Source organism: Electrona antarctica (genome assembly GCF_951216825.1).
Source record: "Electrona antarctica genome assembly, chromosome: 18".
Lineage (NCBI taxonomy): Eukaryota > Metazoa > Chordata > Actinopteri > Myctophiformes > Myctophidae > Electrona > Electrona antarctica.
The window spans coordinates 24,917,666-24,937,505 of record NC_136799.1 but is presented as its reverse complement, the minus strand read 5'-3'; the positions used below and the strand labels follow the sequence as shown (position 1 = coordinate 24,937,505).

At 40.9% G+C, this 19,840-nt stretch overlaps 3 protein-coding genes across 3 annotated transcripts; all 3 read left to right on the top strand.

The window, feature by feature from the left end:
* Nucleotides 1–3,338: 3,338 nt before the first annotated feature.
* LOC306941824 (interferon-induced protein 44-like) lies at nt 3,339–5,534 on the top strand (the record flags this gene model as incomplete). The annotated part of the gene is made up of 4 exons (XM_079527463.1): nt 3,339–3,820; nt 4,038–4,098; nt 4,394–4,589; nt 5,376–5,534. The coding sequence occupies exons 1-4, from the start codon at nt 3,340–3,342 to the stop codon at nt 5,532–5,534; spliced, it is 897 nt and encodes a 298-aa protein (XP_079383589.1). The 5' UTR covers nt 3,339.
* A 4,444-nt stretch (nt 5,535–9,978) lies between these two features.
* LOC306941961 (interferon-induced protein 44-like) lies at nt 9,979–14,949 on the top strand. Its single transcript, XM_079527607.1, has 8 exons — nt 9,979–10,460; nt 10,678–10,738; nt 11,034–11,229; nt 12,016–12,168; nt 12,724–12,895; nt 13,055–13,155; nt 13,724–13,964; nt 14,000–14,949. The coding sequence occupies exons 1-7, from the start codon at nt 9,980–9,982 to the stop codon at nt 13,940–13,942; spliced, it is 1,383 nt and encodes a 460-aa protein (XP_079383733.1). The 5' UTR covers nt 9,979; the 3' UTR covers nt 13,943–13,964; nt 14,000–14,949.
* An 818-nt stretch (nt 14,950–15,767) lies between these two features.
* Nucleotides 15,768–19,436, top strand: LOC306941690 (growth arrest and DNA damage-inducible protein GADD45 beta-like). Its single transcript, XM_079527294.1, has 4 exons — nt 15,768–15,943; nt 16,828–16,929; nt 17,284–17,512; nt 18,117–19,436. The coding sequence occupies exons 2-4, from the start codon at nt 16,829–16,831 to the stop codon at nt 18,219–18,221; spliced, it is 435 nt and encodes a 144-aa protein (XP_079383420.1). The 5' UTR covers nt 15,768–15,943; nt 16,828; the 3' UTR covers nt 18,222–19,436.
* Nucleotides 19,437–19,840: the final 404 nt, after the last annotated feature.

The following is a 19,840-nucleotide window of genomic DNA, read 5'->3' as shown; positions in this document are numbered from 1 at the left end:
TGACTTTATATGATTTTTCTTTATTGAAGCGTCATGCTTCCAAGGAAGCCCAGCCAATAAGGACTTACAGAACACTTTTACTTTCATTTTACATAGACAATGACAATGAACTGATATGACACTTTAACTTGACTCCGCCAGATGGGGCAGCAGAGAGTACACTGGGTTTCCCCCCAGTGTGTGTGTGTGTGTGTGTGTGTGTGTGTGTGTGTGTGTGTGTGTGTGTGTGTGTGTGTGTGTGTGTGTGTGTGTGTGTGTGTGTGTGCGTGCGTGTGTGTGCGTGTGCGTGTGTGTGCGAGCCTATAAATGAACATTGCGTTTCACTTTCATTCTGCCATCAACTCAAGACAACGTTCAGACAACAGCTATTGAAGGTAAGCTTTATATTATATGAAAGTTGAAGAAAGCTATGACTGTTACAGTATGTTAAAATAAGAGATGGATTCTTTCCAGAGATATAGGTGTAGCCATGTAGCCACATTTAAATCAGTTGAAAGGATAGCCCTATGGCAGAGGTCCATCGCATGAAATGTGATTGACAAATTAGTGGCCCATCATGTGATTCAATTGTGACTGTCAAATGATAAGTACTTTTTATCTGCCTAATAATTACTTTATATGATTTTTCTTTATTGAAGCGTCATGCTTCCAAGGAAGCCCAGCCAATAAGGATTTACAGAACACTTTTACTTTCATTTTACATAGACAATGACAATGAACTGATATGACACTTTAGAGAGTACACTGGGTTCTGTACTCTCTGCTGCCCCATCTGGCGGAGTCAGGTTAATGACACTTCACAAACGAATGAATAACCAACCAAACAAATGAATAAAATAAAAAAAAGCTTAATTCATGGCAAATTATTAATTAGAATTATACAACATGAAATAGAATAAAACATTGTATATTTCTTTGTCTCAACATATTAATGTACGTGTTACGACACCAGCCTATAGGGAGCCTAATGTGCAACAAAAAGTGGACTCCCTCCTTCCCAGTCCCCAAATACAACCTGTCAATACCGGTTTTAAAAGCCCACAATACAGTGGTTTATTTATTAAGAAATTGACCATACATGGTTAAGTTACCTCAGGGTGGGCACCTGAACATTCCTAATCAAAAGAAAACATATGCTTACCTTCAAACACAAAATAAAGCACAGTTATCTTACCTAGAGAAAACACAATAAATAATCACAACAGAAAGGCCACCCACCCACCCCTACATTAGCAAGTCGGTACTCACCCGTATTAACACTGACAGCTAAAAAACACTCCAACATAGCATTGGCGTGGTTGGAGCTTGGAGGCTGACAATAGGCCATCAGTCAATCAATTTTACCCAAAAGAAATTGCAATAGTAATCGTTCAAGGTTTTTTATGATCCTTAGGGTCATCCAAATAACATATTAAAGAATCACACCCATGTGAAGTAAGTGGTGCAACTCCGTGTGGGGGTCCCGGGGGGTCCCCGGAACATCCAGACCCCCAGGAACGCGCCCAGGGGGGCGGGCCAGTTCCCCGCGTCCGAAACGGTTGAGAAATGACAGCGTTACCATGTGGGGGTCCCCAGGGGGTCCCTGTACTGTACTGTACTGTACTGTACTGTACTGTACTGTACTGTACTGTACTGTACTGTACTGTACTGTACTGTACTGTACTGTACTGTACTGTACTGTACTGTACTGTACTGATACACCTGGAATCATCATGTGTGTGTGTTAGGCTGCACAACAGTGACACTTGGTTTTGAAAACCAACCAAATGCAATTTCCGTGCTCAGACACAGGTAGCCAGCCAGCCAGCCAGCCAGACACACACAAAGCTACTTAGGGAAGTGGTTGCACCACTTAAAAATGATTATTATATACATTTTGGATCATGGTAAATTCAGGGGTTGAACGTTGGGGTACCATTGAAAACCTATATATAAGGCAAACCTTTCAAATTTGAATTATGCTTTAAGTAGCATGTGGGGGTTATTCATGATTCTGAATCAATTGCAAGCATTCGTTTTGAATGAAAAACACTCCTTGGGTTAAAAATGGCCATAGCCGTCTTCATAAATGTGATGAGGTCATCACTTTGGGTACATTTGGGCAAGTGGCTATGGCCGAATTTAGCCCAAGATTTAGCCCAAGGAGTGTTTTTCGTGCCAAACTAATGCTTGGAATGGGTTCAGAATCATGAAGACAAATTTTTGCCTTATATATATATATATAGGTTTTCAATGGTACCCCAACATTCAACCCCTGAATTTACCATGATCCAAAATGTAATAATCAATTTTTAATATGTTATTTGGATGACCCTAAGTATCATAAAAAAAACCTTGAACAATTACTATTGCAATTTATTTTGGGTCACGGCCCTTTTTAGCTGGCCTATAAGGAGGAAAACGAGCTGGTACCAGCCAGAGCCATCTAATAGAAGAGTTGAGGGGACAGAAAACAGCCTGGTCACGTGGTTCATGTACTCGCGCGAGCCCATAGACTCCAATGCAGTCTATGTAGAAGAGCCGCAATTGGACTGGCCCCATGAAGTGAACAGAGTTTGCGTAACTCTGTCTTACTCTATGGCTCTGGTGCCAGCCAGCTTTACAGATCACAGCCTGGTCACGGGCAATCACCAGCAGGTTCCATCTAGAAGATTAGCCAGTCACCTTTTACACCAGCTGCCTCATGCCGGTACTCAAGTCACTCCTAACCACTCAATCACACATGTAATTATGAAAATATATTCACAGGACAGAACACCACACAGGGAAAATACACATGACCCTAGGTTACAAATGTTACAACTAGGTTACAGATGTTACAACAAAGCCTATTCTGAAAGACATAAGCCAAATCTTCCTATCTGAGAATAGAAAAAAACATCCTTTATCCAGGAGTTATTGTGTGCCTTATCCCAGTTGAAGACCTTTATATGAGGTCAACTTTTGGTTAAGCAGAAATAGTATCATTTAAAAATGTGTAGCACATTGGCATAGACATAAGACACTATGGTACATTAGGAGCCCATTAGTATACATTTAGGGCATAAATGTATTTTTGGTGATATTGACCTCTTATTCTGTATGTCTGTGGCAAAAATGTAATATTGATGATCGATGTCCATCACAAGTTAGCAGGGGATAATCCCTGAATATTAGGCTAGCATGCCATCGATACAAGAACAATAATTACATACATTAATTAATAATTACATACATTAACAGTGGGTTACACTGTAGTGACTACATGCACAATAAACCATTTCTTCTTCATTCTGTTAAGTAACTCTTTAAATGTGTTGTTACTGACTTTTTTTTTTTTAGATAACCTGGTCATTCATCATGAGTGTGGTCACATCCAATCTCTCTGTAGAAAATGAGAAGAAGTTGCTGTCTTTGTTCGGTCATGTCAGGCTCCACCTGCTCTACAAAGCCAGTGTGCACGGCTATACTGCAACCACCTTCCACAATCGTTGTGACCACCAGGGTCCCACCATAATTGCAGCCTACAACAATGAGGGGTTCGTCTTTGGAGCCTACACTGCCAAGGATTACGCCAAGACCCAGCAGAACATCACTGACGAGAAGGCTTTCCTTTACAGCATGAGTGCAGGGTCTGACAAGCCATTGAAGGTAGCCAGCAATGATGGTCAGAGTGGATTCACTGATGGAGATGGTGGCCCGAATTATGGCGCTTTGGTGTTCCTCGTTGATGACGAGCCTGATATCCAGTCCAACCCGGGGACAGGATTCACTTTTACTCCTGAGCAAATGCATGGAGATGACCTGACACTGACCGAGTTTGAAGTGTACCGTGTGGAAGGTGAGAGTGGAATTAACCTTGATGTCACATTCTTAATATTTGTAAATGTTGGCAATATTTTGTTTTGTAAGCTAAAAGTGGCTCATCACAGATAAATGTGATTGTGAATATTAATGTTGATTGTATTTCAGATGGTCCATAATATGGTAAAAAAAAATATCCACAATAATTGTGATTATTAATAACAGAAACAGAAATGTCTTTCTTTTTCAAACAGACTTAGGAGGAGGAGGTCGTCTCCTGGCTAAACCATGGAGGAAGATCATGTGGACAGATGAGTATGCAGACTTATACATACTGGATGTGGGGTCACCTTTTGCTATGAAAATGGAATATGATTTAAATTGAAATTCCAAAATGTTATGAATAAATTATAATCAATCAGATTCAGAACTTCTTTTACCCTTGGACAAAAAAGCCACAATTTATTTACATTTCGTACTATCAATTATGCTGAGAGAAATTATGTTTTAGATATTATGAAACCAAATTAATTCTATTAACCACATTTTCATTATTGAAAAAAGAAAAAAGAAAAGAAAAGAAAAAACAGTACACATGTTCTTCCTCCAGGATAAAACTACAGTTGAAGCAGGATATCCAGTCTTATAAACCTGTTATAAAGTCAGTGTCACAGGCCAAGGTGCTGCTGGTCGGACCAGTAGGGTCTGGAAAGTCCAGCTTCTTCAACTCCATCAACTCTGTTTTCCGAGGCAACATGACATCCCAGGCAGTCTCTGGCAGTGCAGTAAGGAGCCTTACCACCCAGGTACTAAAGCAGATTCTAATATTTAATATGAATGTAACAGTAATGCTTGAGCAAAACACACGTAAACAGAGAAACATTTCTGCGGTGTAGTGCCGGAGAATGTTAAACTCTTATCGTTGTTTGGTTTACTTTAAAGGATGACTTCACCACTTTTCAACCTATCTTCATATAATTGGTCCTCACTAATGTTCATGATAAAACCCGTCTTCCAGTAACATCATCGATAAGCTAATAGAAACTGCAGGCTTTCTATTCCTGAAAAGTTGAAATGCGATAATGGATGCCATCATTCTCACGATAATTCTAATCTAATCTAAAAATCACACCCGTGTGAAGTGAGGGGCGCTCTAATCATCGTGCATCATCATCGTACATGGTTAATGTTTGTGTTATGACAGAATCTACACTAAAGCTGTTTATTAGGAGGGGCTAGCCTCAAAAAAAATCTTGTTTAAAAAGAAAGTCTGCCTATATGATGTCACTGGAAGACGGCTATCTGAACTACCCACAGCCCTCCTATGAGACACAGACTGAGTAGAAAGAAAATTGTGGTATCTTAGGACCAATTATATGAAGATAGGTTGAAAAGTGGTGAAGTGGTCATTTAAGATAAATCAGTTTGGCACATTTAATAAGAGCTATATCCAAAAAGGACCGAAAAACAATGTCCATTATTTAGAAATGATTCACGATTGGAACGGGGGCGGGGGCGATTTCATTCATCAACTTAAATACAGTTTAACACATTAATTACAGCATGTTTTACTGTATGTTGTTGTTCTCTAGTTCCGCACTTATTCCGTCACCGCAGGGAAAGGTGGTAAACCTCTTCCCCTGATTCTTTGTGACACTATGGGACTGGAGGAGACTGCTGATAATGGTTTGGACATGGAAGACCTAGTCAGCATCTTCAAGGGTCACGTTCAAGATCGTTACCAGGTTTGAACTGAAAATAGACCTCATCAAACCATGTACACTCAAGACACGCTCCATATATGGCCAGACCTCATCAAACCCTGTACACTCAAGACACTGTCCCCGCTGCCACCCTTAGACCTCCATATTTGGAGCTGACCTGTTCTGACATTTAAGGGCCTTTGAGGTGCTGTGGTACCAGGAGGTGCATGCATAGTCAAAGAAACCTTGTACGAGGGCTCCTGTTAAGGTCTTCAAGGTGTTTTTGTTGACCAGTGAGGAGATCCTGTAAAGGAATCTTGTTCTTTTGTTGACCTTTTTGATTACGTTGGTGGCCATTTTATCACCGGAAAGATTAGCCTCCAGGATGGAACCTAGGTAGGTAATTTCATCTTTACGTGTAACAATAACATTGTCACCCACTCTAACCAAGAAGCCATTTGCCTTGCTGAGATTACTATTAGATCCAAAGAGAATGGATTCAGGTGCAGATTCTACCGAGTTCAGAGCTGAGGGCCTTTTCAACCTGCAGTTTGTTCCTGTCCGAGACCAGCAGTGCCGAGTCATCTGCGAACAGGAGCTATGACTGTTACAGTATGTTAAAATAAGAGATGGATTCTTTCCAGAGATATAGGTGTAGCCATGTAGCCACATTTAAATCAGTTGAAAGGCAGAGGTCCATCGCATGAAATGTGATTTTGGTCACGGCCACACAGCCAACTCAAGGTACGGCCACGGAGCCGACTTGGGGACCCAACGCAGCTCCTCCAAGGAAAACAAACAAATGAACGGAGCTGAACGTGAATCCCCCCCGCCGCCCACCCCTTTTTTTCCCTCACTGTATATGTTTCTTTTCCCTTTTTACCTCCTTTATGATGAATTCCTGTTCTGTCCTTTGTCTATATAGAAGTGTCTATTTGTACGTCTCTAAATGTTTTTGATGAATTGAACATTGTGGACCCTATTGGAAACAAGTGTAATGCTTAATTGGGTCGTCCACTCACAGTTAACAGCCTTTGTATTGAGTTTGTGCTTGAAATGTACTGTAATTCTGCAAACTGTTAATACATTTTTCAATCAATCAATCAAAAATTGACAAATTAGTGGCCCATCATGTGATTCAATTGTGACTGTCAAATGATAATTACTTTTTATCGGCCTAATAATGACTTTATATGATTTTTCTTTATTGAAGCGTCATGCTTCCAAGGAAGCCCAGCCAATAAGGACTTACAGAACACTTTTACTTTCATTTTACATAGACAATGACAATGAACTGATATGACACTTTAACTTGACTCCGCCAGATGGGGCAGCAGAGAGTACACTGGGTTTCCCCCCAGTGTGTGTGTGTGTGTGTGTGTGTGTGTGTGTGTGTGTGTGTGTGTGTGTGTGTGTGTGTGTGTGTGTGTGTGTGTGTGTGTGCGTGTGTGTGTGTGTGCGTGCGTGTGTGTGCGTGTGCGTGTGTGTGCGAGCCTATAAATGAACATTGCGTTTCACTTTCATTCTGCCATCAACTCAAGACAACGTTCAGACAACAGCTATTGAAGGTAAGCTTTATATTATATGAAAGTTGAAGAAAGCTATGACTGTTACAGTATGTTAAAATAAGAGATGGATTCTTTCCAGAGATATAGGTGTAGCCATGTAGCCACATTTAAATCAGTTGAAAGGATAGCCCTATGGCAGAGGTCCATCGCATGAAATGTGATTGACAAATTAGTGGCCCATCATGTGATTCAATTGTGACTGTCAAATGATAAGTACTTTTTATCTGCCTAATAATTACTTTATATGATTTTTCTTTATTGAAGCGTCATGCTTCCAAGGAAGCCCAGCCAATAAGGATTTACAGAACACTTTTACTTTCATTTTACATAGACAATGACAATGAACTGATATGACACTTTAGAGAGTACACTGGGTTCTGTACTCTCTGCTGCCCCATCTGGCGGAGTCAGGTTAATGACACTTCACAAACGAATGAATAACCAACCAAACAAATGAATAAAATAAAAAAAAGCTTAATTCATGGCAAATTATTAATTAGAATTATACAACATGAAATAGAATAAAACATTGTATATTTCTTTGTCTCAACATATTAATGTACGTGTTACGACACCAGCCTATAGGGAGCCTAATGTGCAACAAAAAGTGGACTCCCTCCTTCCCAGTCCCCAAATACAACCTGTCAATACCGGTTTTAAAAGCCCACAATACAGTGGTTTATTTATTAAGAAATTGACCATACATGGTTAAGTTACCTCAGGGTGGGCACTTGAACATTCCTAATCAAAAGAAAACATATGCTTACCTTCAAACACAAAATAAAGCACAGTTATCTTACCTAGAGAAAACACAATAAATAATCACAACAGAAAGGCCACCCACCCACCCCTACATTAGCAAGTCGGTACTCACCCGTATTAACACTGACAGCTAAAAAACACTCCAACATAGCATTGGCGTGGTTGGAGCTTGGAGGCTGACAATAGGCCATCAGTCAATCAATTTTACCCAAAAGAAATTGCAATAGTAATCGTTCAAGGTTTTTTATGATCCTTAGGGTCATCCAAATAACATATTAAAGAATCACACCCATGTGAAGTAAGTGGTGCAACTCCGTGTGGGGGTCCCGGGGGGTCCCCGGAACATCCAGACCCCCAGGAACGCGCCCAGGGGGGCGGGCCAGTTCCCCGCGTCCGAAACGGTTGAGAAATGACAGCGTTACCATGTGGGGGTCCCCAGGGGGTCCCTGTACTGTACTGTACTGTACTGTACTGTACTGTACTGTACTGTACTGTACTGTACTGTACTGTACTGTACTGATACACCTGGAATCATCATGTGTGTGTGTTAGGCTGCACAACAGTGACACTTGGTTTTGAAAACCAACCAAATGCAATTTCCGTGCTCAGACACAGGTAGCCAGCCAGCCAGCCAGCCAGACACACACAAAGCTACTTAGGGAAGTGGTTGCACCACTTAAAAATGATTATTATATACATTTTGGATCATGGTAAATTCAGGGGTTGAACGTTGGGGTACCATTGAAAACCTATATATAAGGCAAACCTTTCAAATTTGAATTATGCTTTAAGTAGCATGTGGGGGTTATTCATGATTCTGAATCAATTGCAAGCATTCGTTTTGAATGAAAAACATTCCTTGGGTTAAAAATGGCCATAGCCGTCTTCATAAATGTGATGAGGTCATCACTTTGGGTACATTTGGGCAAGTGGCTATGGCCGAATTTAGCCCAAGATTTAGCCCAAGGAGTGTTTTTCGTGCCAAACTAATGCTTGGAATGGGTTCAGAATCATGAAGACAAATTTTTGCCTTATATATATATATATAGGTTTTCAATGGTACCCCAACATTCAACCCCTGAATTTACCATGATCCAAAATGTAATAATCAATTTTTAATATGTTATTTGGATGACCCTAAGTATCATAAAAAAAACCTTGAACAATTACTATTGCAATTTATTTTGGGTCACGGCCCTTTTTAGCTGGCCTATAAGGAGGAAAACGAGCTGGTACCAGCCAGAGCCATCTAATAGAAGAGTTGAGGGGACAGAAAACAGCCTGGTCACGTGGTTCATGTACTCGCGCGAGCCCATAGACTCCAATGCAGTCTATGTAGAAGAGCCGCAATTGGACTGGCCCCATGAAGTGAACAGAGTTTGCGTAACTCTGTCTTACTCTATGGCTCTGGTGCCAGCCAGCTTTACAGATCACAGCCTGGTCACGGGCAATCACCAGCAGGTTCCATCTAGAAGATTAGCCAGTCACCTTTTACACCAGCTGCCTCATGCCGGTACTCAAGTCACTCCTAACCACTCAATCACACATGTAATTATGAAAATATATTCACAGGACAGAACACCACACAGGGAAAATACACATGACCCTAGGTTACAAATGTTACAACTAGGTTACAGATGTTACAACAAAGCCTATTCTGAAAGACATAAGCCAAATCTTCCTATCTGAGAATAGAAAAAAACATCCTTTATCCAGGAGTTATTGTGTGCCTTATCCCAGTTGAAGACCTTTATATGAGGTCAACTTTTGGTTAAGCAGAAATAGTATCATTTAAAAATGTGTAGCACATTGGCATAGACATAAGACACTATGGTACATTAGGAGCCCATTAGTATACATTTAGGGCATAAATGTATTTTTGGTGATATTGACCTCTTATTCTGTATGTCTGTGGCAAAAATGTAATATTGATGATCGATGTCCATCACAAGTTAGCAGGGGATAATCCCTGAATATTAGGCTAGCATGCCATCGATACAAGAACAATAATTACATACATTAATTAATAATTACATACATTAACAGTGGGTTACACTGTAGTGACTACATGCACAATAAACCATTTCTTCTTCATTCTGTTAAGTAACTCTTTAAATGTGTTGTTACTGACTTTTTTTTTTTTAGATAACCTGGTCATTCATCATGAGTGTGGTCACATCCAATCTCTCTGTAGAAAATGAGAAGAAGTTGCTGTCTTTGTTCGGTCATGTCAGGCTCCACCTGCTCTACAAAGCCAGTGTGCACGGCTATACTGCAACCACCTTCCACAATCGTTGTGACCACCAGGGTCCCACCATAATTGCAGCCTACAACAATGAGGGGTTCGTCTTTGGAGCCTACACTGCCAAGGATTACGCCAAGACCCAGCAGAACATCACTGACGAGAAGGCTTTCCTTTACAGCATGAGTGCAGGGTCTGACAAGCCATTGAAGGTAGCCAGCAATGATGGTCAGAGTGGATTCACTGATGGAGATGGTGGCCCGAATTATGGCGCTTTGGTGTTCCTCGTTGATGACGAGCCTGATATCCAGTCCAACCCGGGGACAGGATTCACTTTTACTCCTGAGCAAATGCATGGAGATGACCTGACACTGACCGAGTTTGAAGTGTACCGTGTGGAAGGTGAGAGTGGAATTAACCTTGATGTCACATTCTTAATATTTGTAAATGTTGGCAATATTTTGTTTTGTAAGCTAAAAGTGGCTCATCACAGATAAATGTGATTGTGAATATTAATGTTGATTGTATTTCAGATGGTCCATAATATGGTAAAAAAAAATATCCACAATAATTGTGATTATTAATAACAGAAACAGAAATGTCTTTCTTTTTCAAACAGACTTAGGAGGAGGAGGTCGTCTCCTGGCTAAACCATGGAGGAAGATCATGTGGACAGATGAGTATGCAGACTTATACATACTGGATGTGGGGTCACCTTTTGCTATGAAAATGGAATATGATTTAAATTGAAATTCCAAAATGTTATGAATAAATTATAATCAATCAGATTCAGAACTTCTTTTACCCTTGGACAAAAAAGCCACAATTTATTTACATTTCGTACTATCAATTATGCTGAGAGAAATTATGTTTTAGATATTATGAAACCAAATTAATTCTATTAACCACATTTTCATTATTGAAAAAATAAAAAAGAAAAGAAAAGAAAAAACAGTACACATGTTCTTCCTCCAGGATAAAACTACAGTTGAAGCAGGATATCCAGTCTTATAAACCTGTTATAAAGTCAGTGTCACAGGCCAAGGTGCTGCTGGTCGGACCAGTAGGGTCTGGAAAGTCCAGCTTCTTCAACTCCATCAACTCTGTTTTCCGAGGCAACATGACATCCCAGGCAGTCTCTGGCAGTGCAGTAAGGAGCCTTACCACCCAGGTACTAAAGCAGATTCTAATATTTAATATGAATGTAACAGTAATGCTTGAGCAAAACACACGTAAACAGAGAAACATTTCTGCGGTGTAGTGCCGGAGAATGTTAAACTCTTATCGTTGTTTGGTTTACTTTAAAGGATGACTTCACCACTTTTCAACCTATCTTCATATAATTGGTCCTCACTAATGTTCATGATAAAACCCGTCTTCCAGTAACATCATCGATAAGCTAATAGAAACTGCAGGCTTTCTATTCCTGAAAAGTTGAAATGCGATAATGGATGCCATCATTCTCACGATAATTCTAATCTAATCTAAAAATCACACCCGTGTGAAGTGAGGGGCGCTCTAATCATCGTGCATCATCATCGTACATGGTTAATGTTTGTGTTATGACAGAATCTACACTAAAGCTGTTTATTAGGAGGGGCTAGCCTCAAAAAAAATCTTGTTTAAAAAGAAAGTCTGCCTATATGATGTCACTGGAAGACGGCTATCTGAACTACCCACAGCCCTCCTATGAGACACAGACTGAGTAGAAAGAAAATTGTGGTATCTTAGGACCAATTATATGAAGATAGGTTGAAAAGTGGTGAAGTGGTCATTTAAGATAAATCAGTTTGGCACATTTAATAAGAGCTATATCCAAAAAGGACCGAAAAACAATGTCCATTATTTAGAAATGATTCACGATTGGAACGGGGGCGGGGGCGATTTCATTCATCAACTTAAATACAGTTTAACACATTAATTACAGCATGTTTTACTGTATGTTGTTGTTCTCTAGTTCCGCACTTATTCCGTCACCGCAGGGAAAGGTGGTAAACCTCTTCCCCTGATTCTTTGTGACACTATGGGACTGGAGGAGACTGCTGATAATGGTTTGGACATGGAAGACCTAGTCAGCATCTTCAAGGGTCACGTTCAAGATCGTTACCAGGTTTGAACTGAAAATAGACCTCATCAAACCATGTACACTCAAGACACGCTCCATATATGGCCAGACCTCATCAAACCCTGTACACTCAAGACACTGTCCCCGCTGCCACCCTTAGACCTCCATATTTGGAGCTGACCTGTTCTGACATTCCATATGTTGATCTGACCCCCCGTGCCAAAGTGCCAGTCTGCCGTCACCCAGGCGGATGCGGGCACGACCTCGCCCTAAAGGGTGAGGTCGCTTCTCGGCCCTCAGGGCGTCTTACTGGTATTAAATGGTATTTGTTTTGTTTTGTTTTCAGTTTCTTTTTTATCGTCATCTGAAAGACATCATCTTTATAATCTTCATCTTCCTGATCTTTCCTTTTCATCTTCTCAAAGTTATCTTCTCCTTCTGTGTTTTATATTTAATTGTTTTGTAGAAGATGTAACAGGCTCTATTTGCACTGTATATTATAGACAGGGGAGGATTTCCCAAGTCCATCTTTAGAAATGTATTGGAGAATGTATTTTAAGATAAAGCTATTATTTAAAAATACACACATCTCTATCCCAGTTTAGTCCCTCCGCTCCCCTGCAAGCAGATTCAAATGGCTATAAGAAGGATCCAACTCTGAAGGACAAGATTCACTGCATGGTGTATGTTATTGACTCCACCAAGATTGCCCTGCTTTCTGACAAGATACTGGAAAAGTTAGCTGCTATTCGGAAGAAGACAAACCAGATGAGTGAGTGACCTGGGAGAACTTGAATTAACTTTCCCCACATTTGATATACTCATAATTTGATGTGTTTATTGTTTTTCCTTTAGCTTTTCCATCCTGTTCCATTCAATTCTGTTCACTTCTGTTCCATTCACCTTTGTGTTCTTCTGACCCCTGGCCTAGACATTCCCCAACTTGTGCTCATGACCAAAGTAGATGGAGCCTGCCCTCTAGTGGCAGAGGACCTGAAGAATGTCTATCTCAGCAGTTATATCCAGAAGAAGGTAATCAGAGTTATACAGCTAAATGGGGTTTGGTCTAAAATGTTTTAGTTGTCATGTTGGGAGTCTCACTGTGATGACATTTACTATTTAGCAATAGCCCTGATTATAGAGTACACATGGTCAGCAGCAGCAACTATGGGGACTACATACTGTAGAGAAATTAAATGGGAATTGACAAACTGACCACATTGTTAGAAAAGGGGTGGATTTACGAATACGTTTTAAAAACAACTGAAATCTCAATTCCTCTGAAGGCACTGGATTTCTTGGAATGATAGCTGATGATGATTAGCACGCTGTTCTCGGAGAGAATGATACACAATGTTCATTTAGACTCTCAGGGAGGGTTAAAAATAACGCTTAGGATTCTTTTGTGTATTTTTGTGACAATACAAAGACAATACAAAGATACTTTTACAGTTCTGGCCCATCCCCTTTGCTGTAGGCTACAAGTCAGATCAACCTTGGTGTAACATTACCATTTGTACATCTCTGACATCTATTCATTTGCTGCACATGTCTCCAGCTCAGAACTCACGGCAATACTTGGTCCTTCACTGTCTTTCAGGCCCAGGAATTAAGCTCTAAACTTGGTATCCCGTTAGCTTGTGTGCTGCCGCTGAAAAACTACAGCCAAGAGATAGACCTGGATCTAGATGTTGATGTTCTGCTGATGAACGCAGTGAAGCAGATACTCAACTACACAGACAGCTTCTTTGATAACCAGGAAGAAGAGATGGACACACCCCACAATGCAAAGGCCAAATATGAGGAAAGGGTAGTATAGGCCCCCCAAGGACAAATCCAGGGTGTTACAGCAGCAAAACATAAAGTACTTTGAGAGTTATTTTATTATGTTTTGCACATAGTCAAACGAACATGCATACACACATACAGCATACGCTGCATACTCACTCACAAGTAAACCCATACACGACATCACATGCACACACTGGTTTGTTCATGAATGGGGAGACACAGTCCATCATAAACTGCCATAAAACAGCATTTATCCACTTATTTTTGTTTCTTGTTTTGTCTTTTGTTACTTCTTTGTGGGTGGGTTGGTGGCTATTTTTCTACAGCAGTATGTGTTCCAGCCCTGATAAGAGCCTAATCTTTGCTCTTATCAGCTTTGTTGTTCCCGAAGAGGGCTGACGTATAAAGCTGCATGCAGTTCACCCAGGCTACTGTTATTCACAAACTCTTCCTTACGTTTTTAAGTTTAAAGATCTGATCTAAGAATCCAGCCTGCGACAGATGTGGCCAGTCGCCGGCCACTCTAGCTCATATGTTCTGGCACTGCACTAAACTAACATCATATTGGCAAAGTAGATTTAAATCACTGTCAGACATTGTTGGAAAACCTTTTGACCCGGATCCACTGACAGCAGTTCTAGGAGTCAAAAGGCCCGGGGTCAAACCATCTACTTTCCAATATAACATGGTAAAATAAAAATATGTGACTCTACTGGCTCGCAGACTGATACTGTTGAATTGGAAGCAAGCACAGGTTCCGACTCACACTACACTTATGAAAGATGTTATGCACTATTTGCAATTGGAAAAGATAAAGTTTGAATTGAGAGGGAGTGAAGATAGATTTTACCAGACTTGGCAACCCTTCATTGACTATTTTAATAGGTGCACGCTAACCCCTCCTACACAATAGATAACATAATCGAAAATTGGAAAGGAAAGAAAAAAAGAAAAAGAAAAGGAAGTGTTTTTTCTTTATTTTAAGAAAAATGTCTGTAATTCAGTTGATTTACAACAACTTGTTGGGAAAGTTTGAGAGCAAGAGTGTGTGTCCTGTTGTCTTTGTTTTGTTTGTCTGTTCACATTTGTCACTGTTTAACAGTTTTTAGTTTTTTCTTGTTTATCACATTTATATACCTTTTTTATTATGTATTGTATTTGGAACATTTACACTACCTGTCAATATATCACTTAATTACTCATTATCTGTCAATGATATTCTGAAGTTATGTCATATACAAAATGCCTAATAAAAACAGTATTAAAAAAAATCTGATCTAAAGATTAGCTGGCTTTTCATATCACTTGCTCAGTGTTAATTTACATCTGACCCCCGGTTTGTTTAAGAGTGGATCGAATCACACACTGTTCTGAAAATAAACGCATATAGGCCTTGTACTTGTATCATTCCAAACCCATTTAACAAGTAGCCTACTCAGGTTGAGAAATGCAATAGTGTGGCAGTAACTAATGAGTAGGCCTACTTGTGATGATTTGATCACAAGTTGTAGCCCGTACCACAGCTAACCACAAGGTGTCAGTATCTCGTAAGCATTATGAAAAAATAATGAAATTATGAAACATTTGGATTTTGCAGTCAAGCCGCATTCAAAGAATATTTCAACACAACTCCATTGTTGTTATGTGTAAGTTAAAGTTTGTATACGCAATTTAAATGTGTTTTCATTTATAGACAAAAATAGCCTAGCCTACATATTGAAAAAAAAATTAAAGGCACACTTGCATAAAGTAAAATAATTTATTTTGAGCCGCAAAGGTGGAACAATTTCGGTGACGCCCTCTAAGCGTAAGCAGATGGAGGCAGGCAGTATAAAGTGTGTCGCAATGTTGCCAAATAAAGAATTAACACTGTCATTTGCGTATACACACACAGCCGTCAGCCGTCACTTGTGGAACCTTCAGGTCACAGGAGATCTACATTTTTCCCGGAAATACAATACAATACAAAACAATAAACAACAACAAACTGACGCTGGTGGAAGGGTTTTAGCTCAAAAACATCAAAAAGGTGAGTGTTGTTGTTGCTTGTTCTTTTGAACAATGCATCATTTAGCCTTATACATTCGCACGGGGTGCATGTAATGAAATGAAATGAAATGAAATCTATATTTACCCAGGGTATCTGGGCTAAGCTCAAGAACTTGTTTCCAGCCAGGGCCTGCTCATAGAACACATTTCATCGTAGTGGTTGATGCCTTGTTCAAGGGCATTTCAGCGGTGGTAATTTTAACGTGTCGGACGGCTGATTCGAACTGGGAACCTTCCGGTATCTAGACCGCGCCGCTATCCGCTCGGCCACCGCTGCCATGTGTAGGCTATTGTCACTAGTAGGCTATACGGTGTATTGTGTACTCACCCAATAATTAATTTCTAAGACTTGGAGAGAGATATTGTCCTCTAGTTTAATATCTATTTGAAATTTCCTGCAACGTGTAGTAAAATATCTCCACTTTTCCACGTGGGCTGCACACGGACGACATTATAGGGCGAGGGGTCCTGGCTTGAAGGGGGATTGTAGGATTTATTATATCAAAACTTCCTTTGGGAAGCTATGCAGGCACACAATTGAATTTGCAGGTGCCTGGTATAATTAATTACCCCGCACCAATCGCAACGCACCATACCATCAATAGGGTATGGGTATGCGCCTTGATGATGTTTGCATGCACAGTTAAATCATTATCAATCTGCATTTAATCCATCTACATCACTGCACTGCTCCGTACGTCTGTTGGAATGTGCAGCTGTTTCCCATGCCTAATTAGTGTTAATCGAGGCAATTAAATGTACACCTTTGAGTTACTTATGTTCCAAGTAGAGGCATTTACATGTGCATCTTTGAGTTATGTCACTCCCATCTGCGAGTCTACTCTTACATTGTCTCTCCTGCAGAATGCAGTCTGTCAGTATTGCTGTTGAGGAGCTCCTTGTAACCGCTCAGAGGCTGGACTGCCTGACCATAGGGACCTATGAGTCTGCTAAACTGCTGGATACGTGAGTTTTGAGCTTACATTGTATTGCTCACAAAATACAATGAGCCAACCATGAGAGATAAACTAAAATTGTCTGGTCTGTTTATTATGACATTGCTGAATACAGTTTGCAACTTTGCATACCACCTACCATGTTTCACAGTGTTGTATAGCGCGCGCGCACACACACACACACACACACACACACACACACACACACACACACACACACACACACACACACACACACACACACACACACAGGGCGCAGCTGTACAGTACAGTACGGTATAGTATTGTATATCTATTGAATTTATTCATGTAATTTATCTGATATACCTGTCCAGCCGACTTCATTCTCTTCTTTTCCCCTCAGAGACCCAGACAATGTGGTCCTATGTGTTCTGGCGGCCGACGGTGAAGTTGACGTGGCGCTGCAGATCCATTTCACCCTGCTGCAGTCGTTCTGCTGCGACAGCGGCATCTCCATCCTCCGTGTCTCTGGGGTGCACCGGCTCCAGCGGTTGCTGGAGCAGGCCTTTGTCACCGTGGATGCCACTAGAATCCAGGAGGATCACAGAGATCTCCACTGCATCCTGGTGACGGTGAGTTGACTCGGCAGAGTGGATGTGTAAATGGTTACTGTGGCTCACCTCAGGGCTAAATTAACACTTTGATGATGGGATCAGGTCAGGAGGAGATGCATCATGGTAAACTGCACTGTGAGAAAAATATTTATAATCACTGCACAACGTTCCTCATGTTGCATTTTTGTCTACTTTTAGCTAGTCGTGCTTTTATCTAGCCCCATATTGAATATCTCCCTTCCAGAGCGGGACACTGGCGAATATTTGACACGATTCACAATCGTATCCAAAAAGTAAAGGTCAGGGCATCCGCTCTCAGGTGTTTAATTTTTTTGAATGGTCAAGAAGTCACTGACGGGTTGAAACAAGCATTGAAACACTTTTTGGAAATTGTGCATCATTGCAAATATATTCGCCGGTGACCCGCTCTTACGGCACCCGATGCCTTGGAACCTCATCTTGGAGCTACTTAGTGGAGGGAGAGGTTCCATTTGGAGCTATAGCTTTTATTCAGAGACTTGGGGAAGGTTGAGCAGTTTGAGGTCCAGTCTTGCTCAAGGACGAGTCAGCTGAACACGTGTTCTTACCAGTACCTGACTACTTTGTTTTTGTTCCGCTGCAGAACCCCCAAGCAGACCACTGCAGACTCCAAGAAGTGGGGACCTTCTGCAGGGAAAGCCGAAGCCTCAACCAGTGGGTACCTGAACTAGTCCTGCAGGAGCGCTGAGGAAGGCGGAGGGGGCTTCCAACACTATTCCAACAAAAAGGCCCAGCAAGCCAAATTACGTCATGATGACGTTATGACAACGTCCTCCGGTGACGTTCAGGACTAGGCCAGATCACAGCCCATATGGGGATGATCCAGGACGTCTTCACCAGTTGAAATAATATAGCTTATTCTGGGCCAGATCTGACTAGTTATGATATGACGTAGGTTGATCTGGACTCGATCGAACTCTCTCTGATTCATCCAGGAACGTCCGTCTTAGTGGGCAGAATTTATGTTGGTTGAAATCAGGTGATATTCTGGGCCAGATCTGACTAGTCTTGGTTGGCCCCAATAGAGACGTCACTAATTCGTCCAGGTCCTGACCTTGCTTGCTGGGGGAGCTCTCACTTCGCATCTCAGCTCAGAGTTCAGGTGCTGATGCACTGAGCAATCATGGTAGGACAGCCTGTAGTGGACAGCAGATGGGCTGTCCTGAATGAGGATGAGAATGAGAAGTTGGCTATAAGCGCAACCAATCAGGAATGCTTTGCTTTCAGAGCAAGTGGAGAGGAACAGTCAGAGAGCATTATGGAAAGGACGTTGTGAGCTCTAGAATCTGTACTCTGGAACATTCATTTGCCACAGTGACGCATGGAAAAGGTGGTGTGGGTATGTGGAATAATATGACATTTGAGAACACATGCATAGAGTCCCACAGAAACCATGTATTTTTATATACATACGGTACATGATTTCCCCCAGTGTTTAACATAAGGCTAAATTACAATAATTGTCTTTGTAATGCTGGTGATCTGTATCAGAATGTTTAACACATGTATTCATGCAACTACTGTATGCTGGGAATTTCCAATGTTAGGTTGTAACATTGGAAAGAGAGGGTGTGTGTGTGTGTGTGTGTGTGTGTTTGTTTTTTACAATGACTAGTTGGTGATTCTAATGCAGGAATAATTGCCATTTAAACTGAAATGGAAATGTCGCACAAGCTCCATTGGCATTGCAAGAATGTAACTGAATTCCAAAACAAATATAGTTCTATGCTAGGGGCTACAACAGAAAAATGGTGCCTTGTAAAGTTGTATGTGATCAAAAGTAAACTATGATTGTAGTTTGAAATATGTATGCTTTCTATTGGTACTTAATGTTGCAGATAAAGTACATAATAATTATATATTAGATGTCCAGGCGATTAAATTATTGTATTATAACAACCAAGTCCATCAGTCCATTCGGTTTCTGTTCGAAATCCAAAACAAAACATGCTTGCGTCATGGAACTAGGAATGATAGCTGAGTAATGCTGGTAGTGTTGACATTAGCATTTCGGGAATGGAAAAAGTACACACGTACATAGGGCATTGTCTCTGCAGCCATGGTTTCCTCTCGTTGTTAACACAGTACTGTCAGCCAAATAGTCTGGGGTGGGGACAGAAACTCACCCTTTCACAAACAAGCCAAACAAGACCATGTCCTACTCCTAAGCCTAGGGGGGTTCATAACAAGGACAGATACAGGGTTACTGGTCGTTTGCATGGCCAAACTTAATGCTACAGTAGCTGCAGGATTCTATTCCTTCCACAATATTGATAACCTTGTTCTTCTGCAGTGTTTGCTGCTTGT

Excerpts from the sequence above, each read along its gene's own strand:
- LOC306941961 (XM_079527607.1), top strand. The coding sequence starts at position 9,980 with ATGAGTGTGGTCACATCCAATCTCTCTGTAGAAAATGAGAAGAAGTTG. Across the intron at positions 10,461-10,677 it reads TGAAGTGTACCGTGTGGAAG|ACTTAGGAGGAGGAGGTCGT; the intron begins GTGAGAGTGGAA and ends TTTTTCAAACAG. Across the intron at positions 13,156-13,723 it reads GCAGTTATATCCAGAAGAAG|GCCCAGGAATTAAGCTCTAA; the intron begins GTAATCAGAGTT and ends ACTGTCTTTCAG.
- LOC306941690 (XM_079527294.1), top strand. The coding sequence starts at position 16,829 with ATGCAGTCTGTCAGTATTGCTGTTGAGGAGCTCCTTGTAACCGCTCAG. Across the intron at positions 16,930-17,283 it reads TCTGCTAAACTGCTGGATAC|AGACCCAGACAATGTGGTCC; the intron begins GTGAGTTTTGAG and ends TTTTCCCCTCAG. Across the intron at positions 17,513-18,116 it reads TCCACTGCATCCTGGTGACG|AACCCCCAAGCAGACCACTG; the intron begins GTGAGTTGACTC and ends GTTCCGCTGCAG.